The following is a 27,272-nucleotide window of genomic DNA, read 5'->3' on the forward strand; positions in this document are numbered from 1 at the left end:
TCTGTTTATTTCCCAGAACATTGATGAACTTGGATCTGCGATAAAACAAATTGCCACATCAGGAATTGACTATCTTTTTACCCTGCTTTTATTTTGAAATGCTGCTTTTATGTTGCAACCATGGGCATGGTAACAACAGCCTAAAATCTCATTAGTGAATTACTCTGTTTAAAACATCTGTTCAGTGTTACACGTATGAGTTACATTAGATGATTTTAAGAACTTGAGCTGCTTTGAGCATGTACATGACACAAGAATTTCCCTCGGGATAAATAAAGTTGTTCTTATCTAAACTTCACTGAAGAACCAGTGGTGGCGCTATAGCTACCCCTGGATTAGTCATTGCACCCCCAATTTTAATTTAACGTGTGGATGTGATAGTATTTAACATACAAAACAAAAATAATCAGTAAATTATATAGATAGTAAAAACTTAAACCATAACAGAAAATTGATGTTAACCTTTGACCCCATTTTCCAACTGCGAACGAGTGAAAGGTAGAGCTAGTGGTAAAATGGATCGGTTTTTGTTGCCCAAATTTCCACAGGTTCAGTCAGAAACGAATGAGTCTTTGGAAGTGATCTCAGACCCACAAAAACCTACGGATATGGATGAAGAGCGTCAACCCTCAACCGCCGCAGCAGTCGAGGGTTTTGCCGCTGGAAATGCTAACGTTAGCTAACCTTGCAACAGTATAAATGGTTTTCTGTGTGGCTGTATGTACAGAAGTGTAAAACTAAATACAAATTCGTGCTTTTATTTTTTGAAGTACAAGCTGCTTACCCGGAAGTTATTAATCTTCTGACAGCTCTTTGAGTACCCGGATGTATTCGTCGGTTTTGGTGACGCTGCATTAGACTTCCAGAAATGAACCGGTCTCGTAAGTACACCTTTAAATGGGCAAATTAAGCGTTTATAATATGCTTCTTTCCAAATGTTTATGGTTTAAATACTCTTATTTAGTTGCTGTTTGCAGAAGAGTTTGATAAAAAGCTGTTTGGTGTTTGCAGCCCGCTGCTTTCCAACGACGTTAGCTTAAACGTGTTGTAGCTAACCCCATTAGCACGGACTGACCGTTGATTCAATGAATGAATGACTAGAATGTGTTTTTGAATGAAAGTGATCTTATACCGTCCTGTTGTAGTTGGTTTGGGGTGAGAGTTTCTGGTGTTTTTCGCAGAGCTGCTCGGGTTGCTCGTCCTCAGCCTGGCTCCTGCTGGAGCTCAGGCGCTCACACCGTCCCATTACCTGTCTCTCTCCGATGTGAGCCGACTCCAGAACCTCCTGAGCCAGCCCTTCACCGACCTGCAGTCCGCTTATTACTCTGTGGTTGGTCTCTCAAAACTTGGAGGCATCGTTCCCGATCACCAAGTAAGAAATTGTGTTTTTCCCCTTCACCTGAATTAAAAACCAATGAAAGTGATTAAAATTCTGAATAACAAACGATTCCTTACTGAAAAGACCATTCAATTAGGAAGTTACGTAATATTAGAATTAATCCCATTCTCGAGGGCCACCCGATGGAAACTTGGTCAACATATAGAAATCCAACTCCTGCTCTTCAGGCCTTTAGATGTTTGTTTTAATTCTAGAGATAAATGATTATTTACTGTTTTTCCCAGTAAGAATATATCTACGAGATGTCGGTATTTATTTATTTCTAACGTCTTCCTCAACATTTTCACGGATTATTTCTATTAAAATATTTTCCCACCTGCCATCAAAAGGGCCTAAAAGGTTCCCTAAATAAAACCCTTAACTTTAACAACAAATCTCAGAGTTGTGTAGATGAATAGCAGACATCCTGTAGCTCTGCAGCTAAGCTGTCGTTGCTGTCAGTGACACATCTCCTGGGTAGATCATTTTAATCAGAGATGATCTGAGTTCTTCCATGTGAACCAGCAGCTCCGTTAGATCCTACAGCTCATACTTATTGGTTACCGAGAATTTCAGACTTCGTTTTCTAAATTTCTCCATGAACTCGACTGTTTTAAACGATGTGCTTCGATTCTTCCTGGCAGCACAAACTCTAGAGGGGAGGGGCTGCTAGTTCCAGTGCATTCTGGGACATGAAGTGTCAAAAATACTTCACACCTGTGTACTGGTTATAAAAACTGTAAAATATGATCTCACAGGCCAGTATAAACAAATACAGCACATGTACTTATCATCCCATGAATCTGTCACGTTTGAATGAGCAATATGTTTTTATACCTACGAGTTAGTCTTGTGGATGGGATGTTGCAAACTTCCACCTCAAATTGGCATCTTTTCTGCAACACTTGTTCTATGTACTTATAGATATTACACATCATTTAAAAGCTGAAAGTCTGTGGTTTAACCATAACTGTAGATGCTTTAGTCAAACCCAAACTTTACAAATGTCTAAGTCACGGTTCCAAGCGGCATGTCATGGACAGAATATAGCCATCTCCAACAAGAATGGTCCTTCAACATCCAGAAGGTGACAGCGTCCTGAACCAATATGTAAAGCCCCACCTCCCACCCACCTATTGGCTGACTATGGCGCGTTATGGGGGCCAAAATTAAGACTACTGCCCAGCAGCAGGAGGCTATATAAGTTCCGAAGCAAACTACCGACCTGATTAATGATCAGCTGGCGCCGGTAACTGAGAGGCTGGCGCTGCTTACTGAGGAACAGCACCTTTACTGGCGTTACTACTAGATACGCTAGGGACTAGCAGCCCTCGGCTGGTCATTGACTGGTTCACACACTCCCTCTGCTGTCTGTTAGCATGGATAGGCTAGTGTTAGCATTGAAGAGGCTAACCATTAGCGTGCCTAGGCTGGCCACTAGCTGACTAGTGACTCTCCGAGACGTGCTAATGGCTAGCCTCTCCGATGCTAATGCCAGCCTATCCATGCTTAAGGTCCGTCGAGGGGGTAGGAAATCCAGCTAGTAGCCAGCCTAGGCACGCTAATGGCTAGCCTCTCCAATGCTAACACCAGCCCGTCCAGGCTAACGCTAGCCTATCCATGCTAATAGACAGCAGAGGGAGTGTGTGAACCAGTCAATGACCAGCCGAGGGCTGCTAGTCCCTAGCGTATCTAGTAGTAACGCCGGTAAAGGTGCTGTTCCTCAGTAAGCAGCGCCAGCCTCTCAGTTACCGGCGCCAGCTGATCATTAATCAGATCAGTAGTTTGCTTCAGAAATTATACAGCCTCCTGCTGCTGGGCAGTAGTCTTAATTTTGGCCCCCATACCGCGCCTTAGCTGAGAGACAATAGCTCTTATTTCACATGTGTAGTGCGACTCAGCTGCGGCACAGTTTATAGTTTATTGATTAAATAGGTCATAAATTTAGGAAAACAACAGAGCTGTCACTTAAAACACACACAGGAGGTTTCCGTGCAAAAGGTCTAAATGCAACCATTGATGCTTTTTAATGTGTATTTGGTTTCAGCAGGAAATGTTATAGTGTTATATCTTTTTCTATCCGTCATTACAATCAGCCTAAATTTAAAACTTCTTAACTAACCTGATCAGAAACTAAAATCAAGTCAAACTCGGTTAAAAAAATCTGATGAAGTGAAGCTTCTGAATGAAGAGGACGAGCGGTTCGGTGCAGTCGGGCTAAATCTGTGGAATCTGAATGTTGTTTTTTAGGAAGTGTGCCAGTTCCTGAAGTCTCAGCTGGACCCCAGCAGTGTGGACTCGCTCTTCTTTGCTGCTGAGACCAGTCAGGCCATCTCAGGATGCGAGGTGGGACTCTTTTCTGTCTGTGACCACTCTCACAGGCTGTGACTTTAAGAGAAGAAGACATGGTTGTTTGTTTATAAAAACACAAACGGGCATCAGGGTAACTGAAAGGTCTTTTATGCATCAAATAGATTTTAATGTAACTTTAACCTGGCAATAAAGTAAAAAAAAATTAGGACATTTCCTTATTTTTTCATAAAACCTAAATGTCTTTGATTGTTTTCCCATTCCCAGAGCAGGGCCTCGTGTATCAGCCGTACTGACACACAGATCTGTGTGTTCGTCGTGCGTAGGAACTGACGTAGGCGTTGTGTGGTCTTCATCCTTTTGTACATGTGGGTGAAAATGTTCCTAAACGTAGAAAACCTCAGACCACGCGTACCAGCAGCGTCTAGCGGGGATGGGAGGGAGCGGCAACACCCAAGGCCTCAGCCGTCCACACGTGTTCCTCATCCACTAATTATTTTACCCAATAAATAAATATTTAGGCGGAGTCACATGATTGGTGCTAAAGCCTATAAGACACCTGTGAGTGATCAGAATCTGACGGCGTGTCGTAGCTGATTTAACCTTTTAATCAGTTTTTGACTCTTCTCTTTCTTTATATTTTTTATTAATTATTTATTATGATTTTCCTCTTTAGCTTTTTGTTCTTGTGACTGTTATCTTGGGAGACCCTAAGTAAAAGATCGTTTCTTATTATTCTAGCTGCCTCCTGCAGTTAGGCGGTCTACTCTTTGCCGGTTTTTAAGAGTCTACTGAAAACTCTTTATTTTTATTAGCATTTCCAGAACATGTTTGAAGTCGGCTTGCTTTTGTGTTATTTTAACTTCTTGCTTTAAATAGCTGTTTTATTCCTTGTTAGGTGGCTTTTATTCATTGTTTTATCCCTTTGCCGTATGCTCTACGTTTTGTGTTCTATGTTTTAACTTCTCTTTTTACGACCACAAGTCTGTTTACAGTGTGTTCTAGGGTTAGGGTGCCCGAGAAGGGTTGTGGAAGGTGCTAGATATAACTAAATGCGTGCTCTCAGGGGGGAAACGCGTTTCCGTGAGCTCTCTAGGAGGTCCGCCTGGAGCTGTGCTGGGATTTGGGACACTTTGTGGAGCGACAGACAAATCCGATTCTGTTTTACATCCACGAGAACCGCCCAGAACCTCCTCGATCATACCCATGACCAGAGAATACGTTTCCTAATAAATCCAACTCCAAACAGAACGACTCCTTGAATGTAAACCGTAATGAGCTCCTGTTAGTCTGTATGATTTATTTGGAGCCGTTTCCACTTCCCGAGACCTCTTCTCTGTCCCGACCGCGTTTACAACCTCTGCAACTTGTCTGGTTCTTTAGCACTTCAGCAGCCTCTGTCTCAACCTCGCTGTCAAAGATTTCTTTTTTCTTTCTTTCGGGAAGAACCCCGGGATTCCCCTCAGGAGCGGAGGACGTGGTGGGACCCAGTGTGGTTAATTGAGGGCGTTTGTGTATGTAAACGATGATGAACGGTAGGGCTGCTCAATTAATCGAATTTTAATCACAATTACGATCTGAGTTTTGAACGATTATGAAAACAAAACAGGCCGATTATTTGCTCCTCCCACTTGCGCTGCCCTGAGTTTCAAATGAAGCGCTCCTCCCACAGTGTTGCCAGCTTAGCGACTTTGACGCTATTTCTAACAGCTTCTCAGACCCCCTTCTTGACTTTTTAACTTAAAAGTACCTAGCAAACACCTCAGAAACATCTCTGGTAACCCTTAGCTACTTTCTGGATAACTGTCGTCGACATTTCCTGCAGGTTAGCTAAACACTCCGCCTGCGCTCCGGACCGTTCTTCAGGACATTAGGAAAGGGAATGATGTAGTGATGTGTCAGTCGCTAAAGAAACGGCTCTCAGAGCCGGTTCCCTGTTGGAGTAACCAGAGTGAGTGACACACACACACCGCACCTGCGGGCTCCTGAGCCACTAAAAACGGCGTAATGTGCGTGTGCGGCGCGCTAAACACACGTGCAGCTTGCCCCTGATTGCTGTGAGACCGGGTTGGGTGGTGGGGGGTGCAGCTGTGGTTGGGACAATTATTACATTAACTGATGGACTTGTAAATAAATAGTTTATAAATAAGGTAGAATAAGTTCCTCACGCTGATAATTAATCTCTCTGAGGACGCGGTGCTAGTGCACGCTCCTACAGCACTTTGACACGACTAAATAACAGATCGGTCACATGGTTATTATTGACTAACAGTTGTTTTGATTAGCTTTATTAAAATAGAGTTCTTTGGTTAATTAAAAGAAAAGAGTTCATTCTTCGTTCTTCTGTCTTCACTGCTGGAACGTAAACATCAGGAGTGAATGCACGACCTTGGGCTGTTTCATGCACTCTGGCACTGAGTCAAACAGAACAGCTGTTAGTGGGGAGACATGGCTCCTTCATCACCTTACATCAGGATGTTGACTGTTCATAGGAAGGAACATGGGATGAGATCGCTGGTGAAGCAGTACTCTCACATTATTTTTTCATAATGAGTTAATTTAATTCACTAAAGGCTGTTTTTGTTTAACACGCCTCATAAAAGAAACCTTTAGGTGAAGCAGAAAATCAGCGTTGGTCCAGCGTATTCATGTAAAAGGAGTTCGGAGTCGTATCTTGTGGCACATCCTGTGCTTTTGTTATTTATTCGTTTATTTGAGGCCGACTGCCATGTTTTTCCTTTTTAAATCACCTTTTTCACACTCCTGTCGGGGTTTTAAGCCGACTCGTGTCGGAGTCGTGTTTCCTGTTGCTCTTTCACTCTCACACCTGCTTGCACAGAGGGTTTGTTTTAGAGATCACTGCGACTCCGTCGCTCACCTCACTTCTGTCTGATTCTGTGAAAGCTTTTCCAAAACCAGAGCGTTGCTTTCCCGAATGGAATTGTCTGAGTTGCTTTATTTAGAAAATGGTTTCCAGTTTCTTTTTGATAATAATCCCAGTGGGGTTGAACTGGTTATGAGTACAGTGTTTATGTAGTCATGTCCGTTATAGCCAAAAGCACGTTAATAGAGAAATAATGCTGACCATAGTTCATCAAGAGCTTTCTTTGCCTCTCAGATCCCAGTGTCCAACGAAACCCGGGACATCCTCCTGGCAGCAGTCAGCGAGGACTCGTCCATGACCCAGATCCATCGGGCCGTGGGTGCCCTCAGCTCTCTGGGGCTCCCGCTTGCTTCCCAGGAAGTCGTGGGCGCTCTCGCAGCTCGCATCAACAAGGAGGATAATGTTATGGCGTAAGCGTGGGCCATCAGGGTGAGGTGGAGCGACGGTCTCAGAGTTGATGTGGTTTACAACGTATGCGGTTTTGTGTTGGGACAGGATCATCTTGGCTCTGCAGACGGCATCCCGCCTATCCCAGCAGGCGGAACTGGGAAGAATCCTGGAGGAAATTGAGGTGAGCTCATTGATCTCCACCAAGTGGTGCTGTGGTACCATTTACCTCACAGGAAGTGGTTCGGGTCAGGCTGAGTCATTTGTTTTCAGTTTCATCCGTTATTCCAAACAATTACATTTAATTTGAAATTCAATGTTGGTCACAAAATAAAATGTTTTACGTAATAAAGAAAAATAACCAAACCAAACCAGTAAAAGCAGAAAGTGAAGCTCTTGCTGACAAACTGAGTGTTACTTAATGTAATATAATGAACATTTTCTATTGGATAACACGGAGCCGTTCCTGCTCCTCTGCCCTACTGGTAAACCGCCCTGCTGCTCCCTCAGACCTCGCCGATGTTCACTGCGGTTTAGCTCCGCCTCCAAAGACATTACTCTCTTACTTCCAGGCTCCGCCATGATGCCGGCAAAAGAGCAAGCGTCTTCATTTTCTTCTTCTGGTGCTTTTTATCGACAGTTGGCAAAGTGAAAAAGCTAACTGCTAGCATAACAGCTAACAGCCGTAAAGCAGGTAAACCCTAACCTGCTCCACAAAACTGCTAGGTGCCGTATCTGACCAGTAGAGGGCTGCAGAGCGGTGTCAGAGATGAAGCTGGTCGAGCTCCTAACTCAGCGTTAAAGCTTAAAGTTTATTTAGTGTTGCCTAAAATGAAATGTGATTAAAAGCTAATGGATGAAAAAGGCTTGGTAGTGTTTCCCGAGCGCGGCTGTGGCTGTAACTGCAGCAGGGTGTGTGTGTGTGTGTGTGTGTGTGTGTGTGTGTGTGTGTGTGTGTGTGTGTGTGTGTGTGTGTGTGTGTGTGTGTGTGTGTGTGTGTGTGTGTGTGTGTGACAGTGGAAGTCTGAACGTAAGCGGGTAAGCTGAGCGTGGGTCCAGATTCAGGTTTTTTCACCCGTCTGACCAGCGTGTGTAGCCGTTTCAGCTCCTGGTGCTGGTGATGTTGCCGTAGTGAGACAACAAACCTCACAGACTGAACAAATCTTTATTCCTCGCCAGCTTACTGCTTTAGCCTCCTTCACGCTGTACGAACGTTTTTCCAGACCGAAGCGCCTTCCTCTGATGTGCTGCAGCTGAAAATGTTTGTTTGTAGGATCTGACGGCCCGCCTGGACGACCTGGGTGGAATCTACCTGCAGTTTGAAGAGGGACTGGAGGCAACCGCTCTGTTTGTGGCTGCTGCGTACGCTCTGTCGGATCATGTGGACGTGGAGCCCCCGCTCAAGGAGGTATGAGAAGTCACGTCCCTGTGTGTCTGAAACCAGTTTGTAACGAATGCCCCCCCCCCCCCCCCCCCCCCCCCCCCCAGGACCAGGTCATCCAGCTGGTGAACTCCATCTTCAGTAAGAAGTCCTGGGACTCTCTGGCTGAGGCCTTCAGCGTGGCGAGCGCCGCTGCTGCCCTGTCCAACAACCGCTTCCACGTGCCGGTCATCGTCAGCGCTCAGGGCCCGGCCACAGTGTCCCACAACCAGCCTACCCTGCAGGTACGGCCTACACGCTGGAGTTTGCTCTAACTAACTGCTGGTGGGTTTTAGACGCTGACCCTTCCTGTGTGTGTTTCACAGCTGCTGGTTACTGACGTCATGTCTCAGCCTCTGACCTCAGCCAGCGTGCTGGTGGAGTCTGCGTTTGCTGTGGCCACAAAGAGCGCCATCCTCAGCCAGACACCTTTCACTCTGAATGAGTATGTACAGTCAGAGATAAACTCCGGCTCCCAGAAGGGTCTCGGGGTTGTTGGAAGTGAATCCCAGCTTAAAGAGCAAGTCACCCCCTACTTGAAACTTCCTCGACTCCCACTTCATGTATGAAAAATGCAACAAATGCTGTTGCTAAGCAGACTGAGAGGGCGGAACCGCTAACAAATACACACAAACAGGCTCGCAACAGCATTGTGACATCATAATGTACCAGCTAACGTCATTGTGTACCTCTAAGCCAAAAGCGATGGCAGATTTAAATTCAAATGCAGTGCAGAGTTTTTACCTGAACACTGACTGTTTTAGGAAGAATATTTAAATTTTAACTAAGATGCACTAAAGTGCCAAATTATTGACTGCACGTGTCTGCAGCACGATTAGACACTCATTTATAGTTTATCAGCAAAAACAGTTGATTTGGGGGTGACTTGCTCTTTAAGGAGAAAATACGAACCAGATCATTTGCTCCCAGTAGATCCGTGTTGATGATTTTGGATCCATATAAGCCCAAAGCTTCATTCATACTTCTCCGTCAGCTCTGTGAGAGAGAGACCCACACGGGTTGACAGATGTTTTGCTTTTAGAAAACAATTCCCTGCCAGGACAACATAGGGCGTAGCGGTATCCTGCCACCATTACAGTATCCGGTCCAGGATGGTGTATTTACGGGTGTGTTTGCATTGTTGTCATTTGTTTCCGAGACTTTTGAACACGGACAGATTTGTTCCTCATTCCCCCCACCTCTCCATACAATCGGCACGTTTCTCGTCTCTTCCCTCCACGAATAAAACCCTTCACTCCTTCAGTGACGGGTGAATAAACTTTCATATTTTCAGACTTCCTGCGATCCCGCTAAATATCTGCTGTTGATGAATGAAAACAGGAACCAGCATCCTGACCAATCACGAGCTTTTGACACATAGTTTGGGGTACCCGCAGGTCCTTAAAGTCTTAAAAAGTCTTAAATTAGCTTTTCCAAATTTAAGGCCCTAAAAATCCTTAAAAATGAGAAATAATTCTTGAATACAGTTTCCAATGGTCTTAAATTACCAAAGACCCAATAAACAAGATTCTGTTATTTCTATAAAACTTTTGTGAATTTCCAGTTGTTATCAGCATTTTTCGTGTATGATGTTGCCGTAAGCGGAACCGTACACGTTCAGCTGGTTGTGAAAGGGGGCTATTTTTAGATGAGCACATTAGGCTTGGGCGGTATCCAAATTTGAATACCGTCTAACTTCCTCTTAATTTTACCACGGTATACGGTAAATGAATACTTGAATACGTGAATACTTGAAAAGTATGACGTAAGCCTCAAGTGAACCTTCACCTTTCTGAATCCGAATACCAAACAATTACTAAAAAAATAACAACGTAACTCGCATACTATTAACAGCATTTATTAACACAAAAAAACACAACCTATAAACAAGTGCAAAGAGTCAACAGTCCAACAGCAATAAATCAACATAAAAACCCAGGACAGCTGTTGTGCGCCAGTCAAGTGAACAACTTCCCAACGAGCAGCATGAAACCGTGCAAGTAGGCCGTAACAGCCAACAAGAGTTGAATAACCATAAACATTAAAATTATAAAAATGATTTCAACCAAAACGACTGCATTAAAATTATAAAAAAAACTCACACACACACACACACACACACACACACACACACACACAGACAGGAGTGTGAACATTACAGCATGTAGCAGCAAATCTAGTTAAGATTTCTCACCAGAAAAACCAGCATGTTTACTTTTTCTGGGTTCAAGTTTGCACGTTGTGGACCAACAACTTTACCTGCAGTGCTGAAACCCCGCTCCGGTGGTGAGCTGGTGGCACAAATACATAGACACCTCCGCCGTTCGTGACATCTGGTGAAAATGACTGGCAGCATATTTCCACCAGAGAGGGTCTTCGCCCCCTTGAATAACAGGTTCCAAACAGTACGCTGTTATTTCAGCTCCAGCTCGTTGCTCTGCGCTGACGGGACCCTCCGGTGCAGCGTCAGCGGCTCGTTTTTGCAGGAGAGCTCCCAGAGACATCTTTTTGGTGGGGGTTCAGGTTGTGCTCGTTCCTCTATGGTTCGGATGGCCACTGCTTCTGGTGCTGCTTGCCCCTCTAAGCTCACGATCTCAGCCTGTAATTCAGCTTTGATTTCAGCCAGTGCGTTGTCATCAAGCTGCCACGGTAACGAGGATCGAGGAAAGTGCATTTTCGCATGAATTAACGCACTGAATCAGATTCATACTTGGCCTCCAGCTTTTTTACAATTGTGGTTTTTATTGACTTTGTAAGCTGGAGGTCGTCTTCTGATACAGTCAACACGCTCTCCCTGCAGAGCTGGAGTATGGGGAGGATAGAGGAACTGGTCACATAGTTCTCACCAGACAAAATATCAGTGAAGTCACCAACAGGTGTCAGTGCGCCATTCACAGCTTTCAAGATATCAGTATCCTGCCAGTGCAGGGACAGGTTGCTGCTTCTGTCATCAGACAGGACGAGCTTGATGGCTGGGGCCTGCTCGAGGATGCGCTCCACCATGCAGTTTGGAGCCCCGGTGAGTTGCGCAGTCCTGCCGACGGACGAAGAAGAAGAAGAAAATATCATTTCTATAGCGCCTCTCAAGATAAAAATCACGAGGCGCTTCACAAAAACAAAAAATATAAAAAATTGTAAAAATATAAAAAAGCATTTCGAAAATGTTTAAAAATATATTCAAAATGAGCAAGAATAAGCAATTGCGATTTAAAAGAAAAAATGTTAAGAAAGAGAGAGAGTGAACAGGAAAGAGGGAAATCAGTGGATCCTGAGGAAGGTGGAATAGGTGGGGAGAGCAGAATAAAGAGAGAGTGGTGAAGAAGGTCATACAAAAGCCAGCTTGAACAAGTGAGTCTTCAGCTGCTTTTTAAAGGAGACCACTGAGTCCACTGATCTCAGGCTCAGGGGGAGAGAGGTCCAGAGTCTGGGGGCCACAGCAGCAAATGATCTGTCACCTTTGACCTTTAGCCTGGTGCTGCACAACCAGTAGGCTTTGATCACTGGACCTCAGGGACCTGCTGGGGGTGTAGGGACTAAGAAGATCACCAATGTAAGATGGTGCTTGTCCATGTAAGGCCCTATAGACCAGAACCAGGATCTTGAAATGAACCCTGAAGTTGACTGGCAGCCAGTGAAGCTGGAGAAGAAGCGGGGTGATGTGGGTGTGTTTGGAGGACTTGGTCAGAAGCCGAGCACAGGCATTCTGAACCACCTGTAGACGGTTCAGGGAGGTTCTGCAATGATGAATGACACACTAAATTAATAACTAAATAAATAAACGAATTCTGTTGTTAGTTACATGATCTAACGTTCTCAGATTCAGATATAGACTAAATGTATGCTTACCGTTACGAGACTATGCTCTGGGAGTCCCAACTCCACTTGCTTCTTGTGGAGTTCACTTTTACGTTGCCAGCTGTGTGAAAATGCCCCCACAATGCTGCGGCATAATCCGAGGGCGCGCTCAGTTTTTTGCTTATGGTCATGCAATGCATTTGTGATCGCCAAGTTTAGATTGTGACCAAAGCAGTTAAGCCACGGCCACTGCAGGGACCTGATTGCAGCAGAAATGTTTGCAGCGTTGTCGGTTGTTATGGCTGAATGTTTTTCCTCTTCGAGTTTCCAGTCCTGAAGTGCAGCTTTGAGCGCAGCAGCAAGATTCTCCGCTGTGTGACTCTCTGGAAAATAGGTTGTTTGGAGGCATTTGGATTCAAGTTTCCACTCAGGTGTAATTATGTGGACAGTCAGAGACATGTATGGTGTCATATTAACCGACGACCACATGTCAGTTGTTAAGGAAACATGATCTGCCCCTGACAGCAGCGCCTGAACATCGTCTCTGACTTTAACATACAAACTTGGGATCGCTGTTTGTGAACAATGTTTCCGTCCGGGCAGCTCGTACTGGGCATCTAGGACCTTCACCATGTCCTTAAATGACTTTTTTTCCACCATGTGGAAAGAAACCATTTCCTTTGCCAAATATGTTGTCACAGCATCAGTGCAAGTTCTCCAACGGAGACTGTCCCTTTTGTATTTTGTTGTTTTGGCAAAGGCCAAAAGGTCCGTAGGTTTGAGGTGTTTCCATTTCTCGCGGTTACCTTTTTATTGCATAATTTACAAATGGCCTCGTTGGGATTCACCGGCTCTCCTTTGTCATTTTGCTTGAAGCCGAAAAATTCCCAAATTGCAGAAGTTGTTTTCTTTTTGGACACCAAGTCAGTCGGTGTGCAACCTGCCATCTTTCGCTCAGCCTTTCTCCTCCGCACTGTCACGTGATTACGTAACGTCACGTTCATAAACTTTATGAAATATCTCCAAAAGCTTACAAAACATTTTAAAATATTTAAGTAAAAACAATAATTCAAAAACGCATCAGTTTTATACATGAAATGACTTATTTATCTTTTTCGTTGATTTTCACATTTTTAATCCTTGTCTCCTAAGTGCACACACACACAGCTGTTTTTCATGACGGTATTGGAACTGACACCGTCGCTATTTTGTAATACCACGTGTATACGGTAATACCGCGTGTATACGGTAATACCGCGTGTATACGGTAATACCACGTGTATACGGTAATACCGCGTGTATACGGTAATACCGCGTATACGGTAATACCGCGTGTATACGGTAATACCGCGTGTATACGGTAATACCGTAGTACCGCCCAAGCCTAGAGCACATTAGCTGGTTAAGCTAGTGGGAGCTTGCGCCATGGGGAAGTGCAAGTTTAAAGGTAACTTTTTTTTGTCGTGCCAAATCGTTTTTATTTTATTTTTTTATCTTATTTATTTTTTAATAAACCTTTATTAACAAAAATAGAATATACAATGTGACAATGAGGTTACAAGCTCACAGTTGACAACTTAGAAGAAAAGTGAGATGTGAACAAAAATGAAAACAAAGTGCCAGGGGGTATAAAAAAAGGTGGATGTACAGAAAAATACCGATTAAAGTAGCATATATCTAGAGAGAACATCAACACAGAAATAGTAATAAATCAGCATCAGAGTATCTTAAAGCAGGTACATATTTCAGTAGTCTTTACAGCCTTCTGGTTTAGTGAGAACCGGACTGAGTCATATAATGTTTGACCTCCACCAAGAAACAATTAAAGTTGGGTTTGCTTTTAAGAAATTTATAATTATGGATATGAAATTTGGCCCAAAAAAAAGCAGATTAATAAAAAATGCAATAGTTATTAAAAAATATTCTGGTGAAGGCCAAACAAAACCTGCTTCTAATAAATGTTAAACTTGACAGAGAATTTACAGCAGATGAAGTCACAGAAAGACTGCCAAAGCCGTTTGGAATGAGGGCACAGCCAAAAAAGATGAGTTGTTGTTTCTGGAAGATCTTCACAAAATGTACAAGATACATCCAGGTCTGATTTAAATGTTTTTAAATAACCTGTAGAGGGGTAGAATCTATGTAATAGTTTAAAGGAAGTTTCTTTTACCTTGTTGGTGATCAAAAATTGATCGGGTAGAAGCCAAACCTTCCTCCATGTCAAGTCATCCACAAATCTATTCCAGTATGATACGGCACATGGAAGAGATGCCATGTCTTTAAGAAAGAGAGTTTTAACTGCTTTATTTTTATTATTAGGAGAGCAATTAAAACATACTTAAGAGTTGGTCTACTAAAATGATGTTATTCTGGAACCATGAGTTGAAAAACAGAGACTTGTGTTTATAAAGAATGTTATTATTCCAGATGAAGTAGCGGTGAGGTGAGAACTTGTGCTTGTACATGAGTGTCCATGAGAGGAAGGCCTGGCGATGAAAGGCTGAGAACTTAACGGGGAGCTTTTCGACATTTTAGTTGCAAATCAAGAAAAACTTTAAACCACCAAGTTGGGATAAAATGTGATGGGGTATTATATTCCAGATAGAGGTAGGAGACTTGAAAAATTGACAAATCCAGTTAATTTTAGAAATATTATTCAATAAAGAAAAGGGAAGCAAGTTCAAACCACCATTTTCTAGCATATTCATTAGGGAGGATTTATTACGGAAGTGGGTCTTGTTTTTCCAAACAAAGTCAAGTAATAACCGATCAATCTCCTTACACACTTTACTATTAAGATCTAGAGCCAGGGCCGCATAAGTCAGCCGGGAGATACCCTCAGCTTTGCTAATCAAAAGGCGACCTCTTATAGAGAGGTCTCTTATGAGCCATGCTGAGTTTGCATTTTTTAATATTTAAATGGAGGCCGGATACATTGGAAAAGGTATTTATTACACTGATTGCCACAGAAATTTGAGAGTGATCTCTTAAAAATAAGGTTGTGTCATCAGCCAGTTGTGTTAATATTAAGCTTCTACCAGCTACTGTTATACCTTTAAGGGGACTAGAATGAATTTGATAGACCAGAATTGGACTCACTAAAAGAGATAAATAGGGGGAGATGGGGCATCCTTGACAAATATTAAATCTGGCAGAAGTACCGCCCTTCAACTTGATGGATCTATTTCCATTTTTATACAAAGTCTTAATAGTAGCTTTAAAGAAAGGCCCAAAACCAAATTTGTCAAGAGACTGAAAAATGAAATTATGCTCAACGGTATCAAAGGCTTTGTTAAAGTCTAAAAATAAAAGGAAACTGTTGTCTTGAACAAGCTCAGGGTAATCTAGGAGGTCTAAAACAAGCCTAATATTATTGGTGATATGTCTGTTCCTCATAAAGCCTGATTGTGTGTCATCAGTGATTGAGTGTAGAGTTGATTTTAACCTTTTAGCAAGAGCGACAGCAAGGATTTTATAATCATTATTGAGAAGACGGATAGGGCGCCAATTATCAATGAGCAACGGATCTTTTTTGGGTTTAGGAATTAATGTCGTTAGACCTTGAGTCAAGGTGGGTGGAAGGACACCTCTTCCAATACTTTCATTGAAAACCTCTAATCTTGGGAAAATGTTTTGTAGAATTCTGTAATTAAACCATCAACCCTGGGCGATTTGTTAGCTTTTAGACAATTTATTGCATCTAAAATTTCTTGTAATAGAATTTTCACAAATTAGTTGTAGCAGTCGAAGAGCTTAGAAAGGAATCGGCAGATGATATGTTTTGATTGGAGGAATATAACTTTTCATAAAAGCAGCTACAGAATTGGGAAATTAATCTATGATGCTCTGTGATTGTATTATTGATTTTTAGCATGCCACGTGTATTGTTTGTGGCCTTGCTCTTTTCTAAATTCAAGAAATGAGAATTTTTTTCTCCTTCCTCGATCTGACAAAGGCACCTTTACTCTTCTGGGTATAGATATTCTCTGGTTTAAGTTGTAATTCAGCTAACTCTTGCTGTTCTTCACTAGTCAATAGAGTGGGGCGAATCTGAGAGAGTTTTGAAATACCCAGTATAATATTTGCTTCCTCGGCGTTAGATGATTTTGCTCTGGCACTGCCAGATTTCCTCAGAAACTTACCACATTCAAACTTGAAAAGTTCCCAGTTATATCCAAAACTATTTTCATCTTTAGCTTTTGACCAGAATGCATGAATTAACTCAGAAATCTTTACCTTGACCTCTTCATATTGTAGTAATTGAACCAGCTCAGTGGCCTAGTGGTAGAGTGTCCGCCCTGAGACTGGGAGATCAGGGTTCGATTCCTGGTCGGGTCATACCAAAGACTTTGATAAAATGGGACCCAATGCCTCCCTGCTTGACACTCAGCAGTAAGGGGTTGGATTGGGGGGTTAAACCACCAAATAGTTCCCGAGCGCGGCTGTGTCTGCAGCTCACCGCTCCCCCAGGGGATGGGTCAAATGCGGAGAACAAATGTCGCACACACATCAGTGTGTGTGACAACTAATGGGACTTTAACTTTAACTTTAATTGACAGTTCAATTTCCAATAAGTGCGTATGGAGTTGGAGTTTTTATAATCTGAGAGATTGATGGTTATCTGAATGGCTTTGTGATCAGTGAGAGGATTAGGGGAAATCTTAATATCGACACAATCTTTATTTATAGTTTTAGAGATCAACCAGAAATCCAGTCTAGTGTTTTGAACCAGTTTTGTTAGACCTGGTAAACATACTGGTGTCATCATTCTAAACCCTCCAAATGTCAACTAAATTAAATTTTTCCATGAAAGCCATGACAATGGAGCTGGAATCATTTGGTTACCCTGGTGGCCATTTGTCAGTTTGCCCATTCATAATAGTGTTAACATTACCTCCCAGACAAATTAGAGCATGTGTGAAAGTTTTTAAACCACGTTGTAACTATCTTTTCAAGAGAGCGAAATAAACTTATGTTATCTTTTCTGTTATTATAACCAAATACATTTGCACAGCAAAAATGTCTATGTTCCACCTCAATCATCTGACATACATAGTGACCAAAGAGCTCGCTCTCCGTTAAAAGAATCTCTCCATTAAATCTGTTTTTTAGAGTTGCAACTCCTGCAGAATGCACAGACCCATGTGAAAACCAAATAGTATTACCCCATTGTGTTTTCCAAAAACTAGCATCCTCTACTGTAGAATGACTTTGCTGAAAAAAACAAAAATCTGATCTGGTCATTTTAGCAAATAAAATAAAGCTTTTCTTTTAGTTATATTGCGTAAACCCCTGGCATTTAGAGAAAATAAAGATAACATAACAACAACAAAGAACACTAACAGTAAAGTTAAAATATTATTGAACAACCTGTGTTGAATAGTGTATAAGATGGGACCACCGTAACTGGTACCCCGCTAAACCAACAAGTAAACTGCAACACATTAACTTGAAATTATGTTAACATACCCATATTAGCAGATGGCCAAAAAGCCACTCTTTGAATAGAAGAACCGAGTGATGCCAAAAGACGATAGTGAGGCTCTAATTCAGTGTTCCATTATGGCGATCTGCGAGATTTCAGTACCGTCAACAAAGCCCCGGCCTCCGATGACGTACGCCGATTTTCCTTCTTCTCGAGCTTTCCGGGTGGAGGGCCACAGTTTTTGATGTGAGTCGCGGTCGACTTTACACAAGTCCTCAAAGAAGTGCAAGTTATTTCTCTGCAAGAAGCTGCTGCCATTGGCCGCTTTCCAGATGTCATCTCGGTGTCTTCTGGCAGTGAAGCGCAGGATGATGGCTCTTGGTCTGGGATCACCTGAGCGCTTCTTTCCAACGCGGTGTGCCACATCAATGAAGTCGGGAATGTTCTCTTTCTCCTGGGGCAAAATCTCTTGGCAAACACGTATTATTTCCTGTCGACAGTTTTCTCTGTCAGACTCGGCAACACCGTGGAGCTTTAAATTCCACCGCCGCCCGTAACGCTCAAGTTCTGCCACTCGGTCCATGCACACAGCGATGGGTTTTTCATTTGAGACAACTCTTTTCTCAACGCAGCCTATCTTATTCTTTATCTCAACAATTTCTTCATGCACACTTTCCACTTTTTTCTCCAGCAGATCACTTCTGGAATGTATCAAGTTAGCAAGCATCGAAGCGGCATCTTCAGAAATTAGGGAATTGTTGAGCCGGGAATTACCGACAGCTGGTTTCTTCATAATTGGGGGTTTGCATGGTGTAACCGGGAGAGGAGGGAATTTGTCTTCATCCACTACTTGAGAGTTGCCGGCCAATGTACCGTCATAGTTATGGTTGTTGTTATTAGCTACCAAGCTAGCTACCATCTTGTTGCCATAGCTGCCTCTTTTAAGAGCTGATTTAGGCATGGTTACCCACCCAGAAGAAGCCAGAGAGGCTTAAATTGTTGGTAGACTGTTGGGTAGGTTATTTTTAACACGAAAAAGCAGTGAAACGCGTTCAAAAAACGTTTGGGTATGACCATAATGGCGAAAAATGTCCTACTCGGCCGCCATCTTGTTCGGCCTCTTAAGTTTAATGGTAACTGGATGGCTAGTCCCACGTTCGCGACGTGGTTGGCACCGGTTCCAGGCAATAGCTGGAAATTATAGCTTAAATAAAAATTTTAAAATAGCTTAAAAAAGGTCTTAAAAAGTCTTCAATTTGGCTCCCTTAAACCTGCAGATACACTGTCTCCGTCTACCTCCGCAGGGCTCTTACATCGATGCAAAGAGTGTGTCTGTCCCGACGCAGACGGAGAAGAATAAAGCAGGCTTAAAGCTGCTCCTACTCTTCTAAACTCTGTTTTTCTGGACTCATGTTCTCTTGTTCTCTTGCTTTTAGTGGCGTCTTCGAGCTGAACTTCATGTCCAGCCAACCAGCCAGTGGATACTACCAGTTCACCGTGGCTGTGACTGGAGACAGCCGGCTGGTGGCCAGTCACGTTGAGGCAAGTTGTGCCCTTTAAACGTCTCCAGCGGTGTGGTGGTGGGGGTGTTTCTGATGCTTCAGCTTCTCATGGGTCATGGGACAGTCCTTCATATGTCAGGTTTCACACGTTTGTTCTCAGATCTGTGTTAGCTAACACAAGCTAGCATACATAATTGTTTATAACAGGCATGTCCAAAGTGTGGCCCTTGGAATGGTTTTGTGTGGCCTTCAATTATGTCTCAGCAGGTTTTTGATGTGGTGGTACTTTCTGACATTTTTGTGTTCAGATGTTTCTAGAACGTCTATTCTGGACATGTTATTAGAGAAAAGGTAACCGTAGAATCATTTTAGGAGGCCTTAACTGTATTGAGATGGACTTTGACCCCCCACCCACCCACCTCCCCACCCCCACCCACACACACACACACACACACACACACACACACACACAGAGCTAATGAGGATGGAGACGCCCGTGACTCAGACCACCTCTGGACACAGTTACCTGATCTTGGTTTGTCCACACTGAGACGCAGAGACGTGTTTTAGGACACATGCGAACGAAACGAAACTGAACTTCTGGAGTTACAAACATTTATCCAGCTTTGTTTTTATTTAAATGTTTAAGGGATGAAGATAAAATGTCGTCTTTAGAGAATGACTCCATGTTCTGTCGTTGCCGTCTCCTCTTCCAGCTCAAAGTAAAGGTGTCCACAGAGGTGTCAGTCTCCAACATGGACCTGTCTGTGGTGGACAAGGACCAGAGCATCGGGACCAAGACCACCAGGTCAGAAGAATGGACCAATAACTCAACCTGAACAGCCTTGTTTTAGAGAAATGGTTTATAATATACAGGACTGATGGGCTAACGGTTAGTAGGATCCCTCCCCATTCCAAAGGGTGCACTCCCAGTGAAAACTGTGGAGTGGTCCGTCGCTGAGTGTGTTTATTAAAGCTGTTGCATTGATCAGTTTAGGAGATGGGATCCTAGCAACAGGTGGTGTTGGTGGGTTGTAGTTTAGAAGGGCTATGACATCATCATTTTAAAAGCTGTTTAAATGAAGCAGCCCGCAGCTCCGGGAGCCATTTTCAAATAAAACACCGTTTCCATGTGGGCTACACAGGAGAGTAAATAAGCGTGTTCTTCTTCTGGTGTGATCATTCAGGGTGGATTATCCGTCCAAGGCCAAGAGCCCGTTCACAGCAGACAGCCACCAGAACTTCGCCATGTCCTTCCAGCTGGTTGACGTCAACACGGGTCAGGAGCTCACGCCTCACCAGGTGTGTAGTCTATTGTTTCTGATTTCAGCTGCACGTCTGGGACCAAGCTGCTATTAAACCATCCGTGTGGTTGACCAGGAGGCTCTCCAACAGCACGCCCAGTCAGCAGAAAAGCCATCTGTTTAATGTGAGGTGGGTTTATCTCCATCACAGACCTTCGTCCGGCTGCACAATCAGAAAACCGGACAGGAAGTCGTGTTTGTGGCCGAACCCGACAGCAAGAATCTCTACAAGTTTGAGTTGGACGCGGCCGAGCGGAAGTCTGAGTTTGACTCCATGTCCGGTACCTACTCCCTCTACCTGATCGTCGGGGATGCCACGTTGGAGAATCCCATCCTGTGGAACGTAGTGAGTGTGTGTCCCGGCTTCAGGATCACCGCGGCATGACATGTTGCTGAAGAAGCTTCTGTTTGCAGGCTGATGTTGTCCTGAAGTTTGTGGAGGAGGAAGCCCCAGCCGCTGTGCAGCCCAAGACCCTTTATGTCCCTAAACCAGAGATCCAGGTAGCACCTCTCTGCTTGTTAGAGCTGATGCACAGAAACCGCGTCGAGTCGGCAGTTTCACTAGTGCAACATCTGTTTCTGTGCAGCACTTGTTCCGGGAGCCAGAGAAGAAGCCTCCAACTGTGGTCTCCAACACCTTCACTGCTCTCGTCCTGTCTCCCTTCCTGCTGCTGCTCATCCTGGTAAAAATAGATCTGGTGTTCTCTGTGTTTACTGGGTAATTATCTGAAGCGGGCTTTAACTGTAGAACTACCGTAGGAATCAAACGAACCTAACTGTCGTGTGGAGCTTTGCTGATGGAACGTTTACCTGTTGTATTGATGCTGATGTGCTGTCATGTCGTTAGGAACATGGTCAACAAGCCCGTCGCGCATGAATGAGATCACAAAAGCTGTGGAGTGTTTTATCTTTAGGCTTCCCACAGCGTAGTGTCCGTCATTGTTGCCGAGGATCTCTGCATTGTCCGTTTGGTGACAAACAAATGTTGCAGCTCTTTTGTTTGCAGGGAACAAATAATAATGGTTTTATTTCTCTCCACTAGTGGTTTAAGCTGGGAGCCAACATCTCCAGCTTCAGCTTTTCTCCAAGCACTATCCTGTTCCACGTGGGACACGCAGGTTAGTCCTCCCCCGCTAAAGAGCTCCGATTACCCCACACGCTGTGGTGAAAACCTCCGGTACAGTAATGATAAAGGCACATTCTTACAAAAAACTACTCAGCAGGGCAATTAATGCAGAGTCCACAATAAAACTCGTGTTTAAACCTTTCTGCAGTCATCAGAATCCAAATCAGTCTGAATTATAAATCCTCCTGAAAAATATAAACCGGCCATCCATTATTGTCCGCTCATTCAGGGTGGGATCGCGGGGGCAGCAGCCTAAGCAGAGAGGCCCTCTGGGGGAGAATCCTAAGGCGTTCCCTGGCCAGCCGTGAGACATAGTCCCTCTGGCGTGTCCTGGGTCTTCATTTAGGTCTTCTAGTTGGACGTGCACGGAAAACCACCAGGGAGGCGTCCAGGTGCCATACAGGGAGGGACCTAACAGCCCATATCAAGGGGCTTGGTACCCTATACTCACAGAGTCCCCCCCCGCACGGCCCCCATAGTGACGCGTGTCACGCGTGTGTGTGTGTGTGTGTGTGTGTGTGCGTGTGTGCGTGTGTGCGTGTGTGTGCGTGTGCGTGTGTGTGTGTGCGTGTGTGTGTGTCACAAGATTACAAGGACACACACAACAAATGAATAAAATAATGTGGTTCCGAGTCTCCAAAAGCAACACAGCTCATGCCCGCCTTTGTTTACTTTATTATGGAGGAGAAGTCCCTCAGATGTATGTGTGAACACTACACCGCCCGTTGGAGTACGAACCCAAGCTATCCCGTCCCACCAAACCCAACCGTGCCAATGCTCACGTGTAAGCGCCAGTGAAGATTGGTTGGGCAAATTCCCGCGCACCCCACGTCAGTGTTCCCAACGGTCTCTAATTCATCATACAGGTTTTCAATTTTGTCAGGATCCTCATCTCGTGTCACTGGAATGTTGACGGTTCAAAAACATGAGCTTCAAGAGCTCTTCTAAATGTTCCGCTACCAAGGTTTGACTGCTTGGAGCCATAAGAGAGAGATGTTTCATACAGAACAAATACAGACTTGGTGATGTGCTCTGAAATTTGAAGGAAGGTCGCATGAATGTGAGTTTATATGTACAAAAATATCACCTTAACAAGTCACTCCACCTGGACTCGTGTCCACTCTAGTTACCACTAGATCAGTGCTTCCTACATTTAAATAATAGTTCAATATTTAATGTTAAATAAATAAATACAGGCCATGTACCTTATAGTGTCTGCTGCTGGTTTGAGGTCAAATCATCTGATTCAGAATCCAGACTTTCCTTTTACTGTGACTCATTTCTTCTTCAAAAGGAAGTCGTGGGTGAGTTTTTGTGAAACTGAACTCTCAGCCCTCCTCGCTTGTGTCGTTTCAGCCATGCTCGGTCTGATGTACGTCTACTGGACCCACCTGAACATGTTTCAGACTCTGAAGTACCTGGCAATCATCGGCGGTGTAACCTTCCTTGCCGGGAACCGCATGTTGGCCCAGAAAGCAGTAAAGAGGTATGTGTCCTGATGGTGCCTGGCACAAATGGTTCCCAAAGAGTCCTTGATCCCAGAGAGAGAGAGAGAGTCCAGCCCCTTTGGGGGACAAGGACTCTGCTGATTTAAGAACTCTGTTTAATTCTTAGTGGTAGAGCTGAGGCAAAGGGCAGCTTTCCATGTCTGTAGCTCCTTGGCGGGCCTGTAGGGCAGAATTTTAATAGAAAATTCTCCCCTAGAAGACGTTCTCATGTATAGGAAGAGGAGCACCGCTACAAGATCTGTAGAAGTGACCATCTGAGTGGGCAATTTCTTCACCATCAATATGTAGAGCTCTTCAAGGACCAGAGTGAGCAATTTGTAGCCTGTGCCTGACTGAAGAGGTCACTTTCATTTCTCTTTCTTACAGCAGCCTGTTTAACCGCAGATAGGACATTATAATTAATGATGTGGTCCAATGTCATTTCCCCCGTGAGGACATTGTCCCCCTCTCTCCTCTAAGATGGTGCCTGTCTTTCTTTCTTTTTTACTTCAACCCCTCGATCCACACCTTGCTGTCTCTTTACTCCCCTTTCAGGATCGCTGCAGAGCAAAGTAGTAGGTTGGCAAAGTATAGGAGCCTCCGGTAAACTCCCCCTCCCCTTTTGTAACAAATGAGTGGCTTCCAGGCTGAAGTAAGGGCATCCTCTGACACGGCATCTCCATAACATCTGGCAGTGTGCATGGCTGTGGTGCTCGCTCGCTCATTCCAACACTGAGTGTTCATGCCCCACCCCCCCCACCCCCCCCACCACCACCGGTTTACGTCATTCATCCCATCATGATCATTAAACCAGTATCTTACTGGGCTTCGGCTGGCGGCGACGATGGCTTTTGACACAGACTTGGGGCATACAGTGGAATGGGAACGTGTGGGCAGTGTTGTTGATCTTTATGATTTTCCCGTATAAATCGTTGAGAGTGAGCAGATTTAGTGAAAAAACAAGTAAATAAGATCTTTAAAGGTCAAATTTTCTCATTTGATGTGGATTCTGGTATGAAAGCGTGCCTTGTAAGTTGTTCTCTGGGAGGAAAGCTCGTGTGCTGCTGTTTGAGGACGTAGAAGTCAGCTGAAGACGGCAGGATTTTGTCTGTTTCCTGATATTTGGACATCTCTTCTCTGATTGGCTAACAGCAACGTGACACTACCACCGATTGTTTGCTCTGCAACGTTGATGTTTGGCCTCCACAAATAACTCAAGCCTGGAGGAGTTTTGCTGTGTGGTGGAGTTGCTAATGTTAATGGTTAGCTTCTGCTAGCCAAGATGTCCTCTGCTGTTACCTGGACGCTAAACCCAACAGCCTTCCCGTTGTGAGTCAAGTTGGGTGAGTCCATGAATGTTGAGTAGGGATGTTCCGATCACGTTTTTTGCTCCCGATCCGATTCCGAGTCATTTGACTTTAAGAATCTGCCGATACCGAGTCCCAATCTGATACCTTAGAAATGCGTTAGGAGAAAAGGAGAACACTATAGTTGTCCTCTAAGTTATATTAATCGTTAATGCGTTTCTTTCTGTGTTTAGCATTTCTTTCGTTTATTTGCCGTAAAACATCACTTGTTTAGGGAGTGCATGAAAAACCCAGAAGGACCGATCATTTACAATAATAATAGTTTCTCAGTGAAGGTGCTCTTCAACAAACTCATTTTCTGTTCTTTGAAAAGCTCTTTTTTTCTGCCAGGCAAGAGGAAATGAAAAAGCACTAAACAAAAGCTCACATCTCCGATGACCACTGGGACCAAGTTATGCTGATAGATGGCAGAATTGAGCTGTTTAATGTTCTTTTTGAACTGTAGACTAAATATGGCCGTTCTTAAGGTTGTGTGGCGTATTGAGCGGAGCTGATACAGCAGCCTGGAGGTCCTAGCAGAGAGAGCATATGCATAAAGACGTTTTCCTCCTGGAATGTTGACGTTTGGAGATACAACCAGAAGTAAAAATACCAAATCTCACTGACCTCTACTAGCGAGCATGCTAGGGGTCGCGTTGACGGCCACTGAGGTTTATTATGTTTTTCTGTCATTTGCTCTTCTATTGTTTTTTGTGATAACTATTTAAAAACAAGTATGGGGAATGTACACGATTTATTCTTCGAACGTGGCAAAGTTTTTTAGTAGGGATGTCCCGATATAACTTTTTTCACTTCTGATACGATACCGATATTGCAGCCTTCCGTATTGACCAATACCGATATCGCTCCGATACGATATCGGCACAAATCATGCATACTTTTACTTATTTCCTAGTGTGGAATGTATCAAAGTGATATTACTCAAACAGAAAACAAAAGCCAGCAACGGTAAGTATAAAAAACTGACCATTTTATATTAACCTTTGGTTGCATGAATGTGAACAGCTGGGGTTAGGGACATAAGGAAACAAACACACATTGTTCACTGACTAACTGCTACAAGTTGAGTGTCTAAAGTTTCAGTTTCACACACTGAGAAGATCATCAAGCAGTCTTTAATGATCCTGCTGCAAACACGATGAGGTTGGACGTGTTCATCATTCCTGGTTCTGTTCCACCAAACGTGTGCATGACAGTGTTGCACTGAGCCAGACCGTCTTTTTCATGGCCGGCGTTGTTCCATGCTACCTTGCTAGCACACACTGGTCTGATCACGTGGACTTTGCATGCTGGATCTGGGCACTGATGGATAGAATTGCTGGAATGGAATTTAAAGCGGAACGGACTGCTAATATCGGAGATTTTTGATGCAGTCCCATATCATTCGATAGTGTTTTTGGGCCGACACCAACATCGGAACGGGACATCCCTATTTTTTAGTATTGGCAAGACGAGACCATGCATGCTTAAAAGTGGGATGGAGCAGAATATCATTTCCATTACTGAGTTTTTGTGTTTGGACACTTTAATTTCTGGCTCTCAGTGTGTTTGCTGTGTTTACTCATTTTATTTAGGCTGTGCCTGCACACACACACACACACCAAAGCTAACATTTCTTACATGTTTAGATGTCTAGTCACGAGAGCCTTATTAATGCTCGCCCTTCACTGCCATCTGTACTTGTGAAGGCTTTGGAATTTGTTCCAGACACATGCAGCAAGCCTGTGGCTCTTGCAAGGAAATTGAGATTGTTGCAGTTATGTTGGACACTCCCACATAAAGTGTTTTGACGTTGTCGCCTACAGTCGCTGCCCAGGAAGATGCTGGTTGTCCAACCAAAGCCACACCAGCTCTTTGCTGGTCCCTCAGACTGATGTTTGTGGTTGTATCATGGTGTTTGAGTCATGGTGTGTGTTCTAGACAGCCGTCCTCATCTTCACCATCTCTGTGAATTGTCTAGGGTGCACATCAACATGCATGACCCTCTTCATGTTGTCAGTACACTGACTAATGGGAAACAGTCCTCTTGTCACGTCTAACAGGGTTCTTCTCTCTTATTTCACCCACAGAATGGAGAAGAAATAAGGCCAAATAATCAAAAGAAGACAATGAAGATGGTCATTTTTGTGTTTCCATTCAAATCAGACTGAGAAAAGAGGCGTGGACATTTAGGAATTGAATCATTAAAATGCAGTAGGTGTGTGTTTCCCAACAGAAGACGCCGACAGATTCCCCCGCCGAGGACTGAAAAGCTACTGATCATTGCACCTCATCTTCCTGTGAGAGTTCTTTTCCTGATGTCCGACACGCCAGACTTTTCTAAGCGAGCTGGAATTTTCTTTGTGGTTTCCTGATGAAATTTGGTTTTGTCCCTTTTTTTTGTACTTTCCTCTTTTGTTGCCCATTTCACCTCATCAGTGACTCAACAGCAGTAGCACTGACACCTATTAACTATGCCATTGTTTGCCTGTGATGCTCTGTTTGATATGTCCTCGTGGAAATTTGGTAATAAAACATGGGCAATTTCAGGATGTGATGTTTTTGTAAAGAAGAGGGGAAATAAAGATGTTGAGGTGAAACTGGAGTTGTGTCTTTATTTGGGAGACATTGTGTTTTAAGTGCAAGCCCATTAAGCTTAATTACGTTTTGTTTGTTTGTTTTTAGCTGCTGAAACTGTTTAGAAAGAGGAAAGCAGAGGTTGTCCAGTGGTCCTGACATATTATGCTAACGATAAATATGGAGGGACATGAGCAGAAATACTGTGGAGGTTTTTGGGTTCTATCCTAGAATCAACAGGTGCATTTATGATGTGTTCAATATGAATCATAGATTATTGTGTTCTCATCCTTTAGTTTCTTCACTTTGAGCTATAGTATCTAGGATTACC

At 43.7% G+C, this 27,272-nt stretch overlaps 1 protein-coding gene across 3 annotated transcripts; it reads left to right on the forward strand.

Annotated features, from left to right (window-relative positions):
• The first annotated feature begins 768 nt into the window (after positions 1-768).
• Positions 769-26,964, forward strand: rpn2 (ribophorin II). Of its 3 annotated transcripts, none has more exons than XM_054748220.2 (18): positions 769-881; positions 1,182-1,372; positions 3,629-3,724; positions 6,807-6,982; positions 7,068-7,143; positions 8,233-8,367; positions 8,448-8,624; positions 8,706-8,824; positions 19,036-19,141; positions 19,818-19,909; positions 20,289-20,403; positions 20,557-20,751; positions 20,820-20,906; positions 20,993-21,088; positions 21,448-21,523; positions 22,888-23,017; positions 23,574-23,670; positions 26,455-26,518. In XM_054748220.2, exons 1-17 carry the CDS (start codon positions 869-871, stop codon positions 23,623-23,625), a joined length of 1,932 nt encoding a protein of 643 aa, XP_054604195.2. In that variant the 5' UTR covers positions 769-868; the 3' UTR covers positions 23,626-23,670; positions 26,455-26,518. The 3 variants fall into 3 exon arrangements, with proteins under 3 accessions (XP_054604195.2, XP_054604193.2, XP_054604200.2); XM_054748218.2 differs by having other exon boundaries at positions 23,574-23,621; XM_054748225.2 differs by lacking the exon at positions 23,574-23,670 and having other exon boundaries at positions 26,455-26,964.
• Positions 26,965-27,272: the final 308 nt, after the last annotated feature.

The sequence above is a fragment of the Nothobranchius furzeri genome, chromosome 3 (assembly GCF_043380555.1).
Source record: "Nothobranchius furzeri strain GRZ-AD chromosome 3, NfurGRZ-RIMD1, whole genome shotgun sequence".
NCBI classification, from domain to species: domain Eukaryota; kingdom Metazoa; phylum Chordata; class Actinopteri; order Cyprinodontiformes; family Nothobranchiidae; genus Nothobranchius; species Nothobranchius furzeri.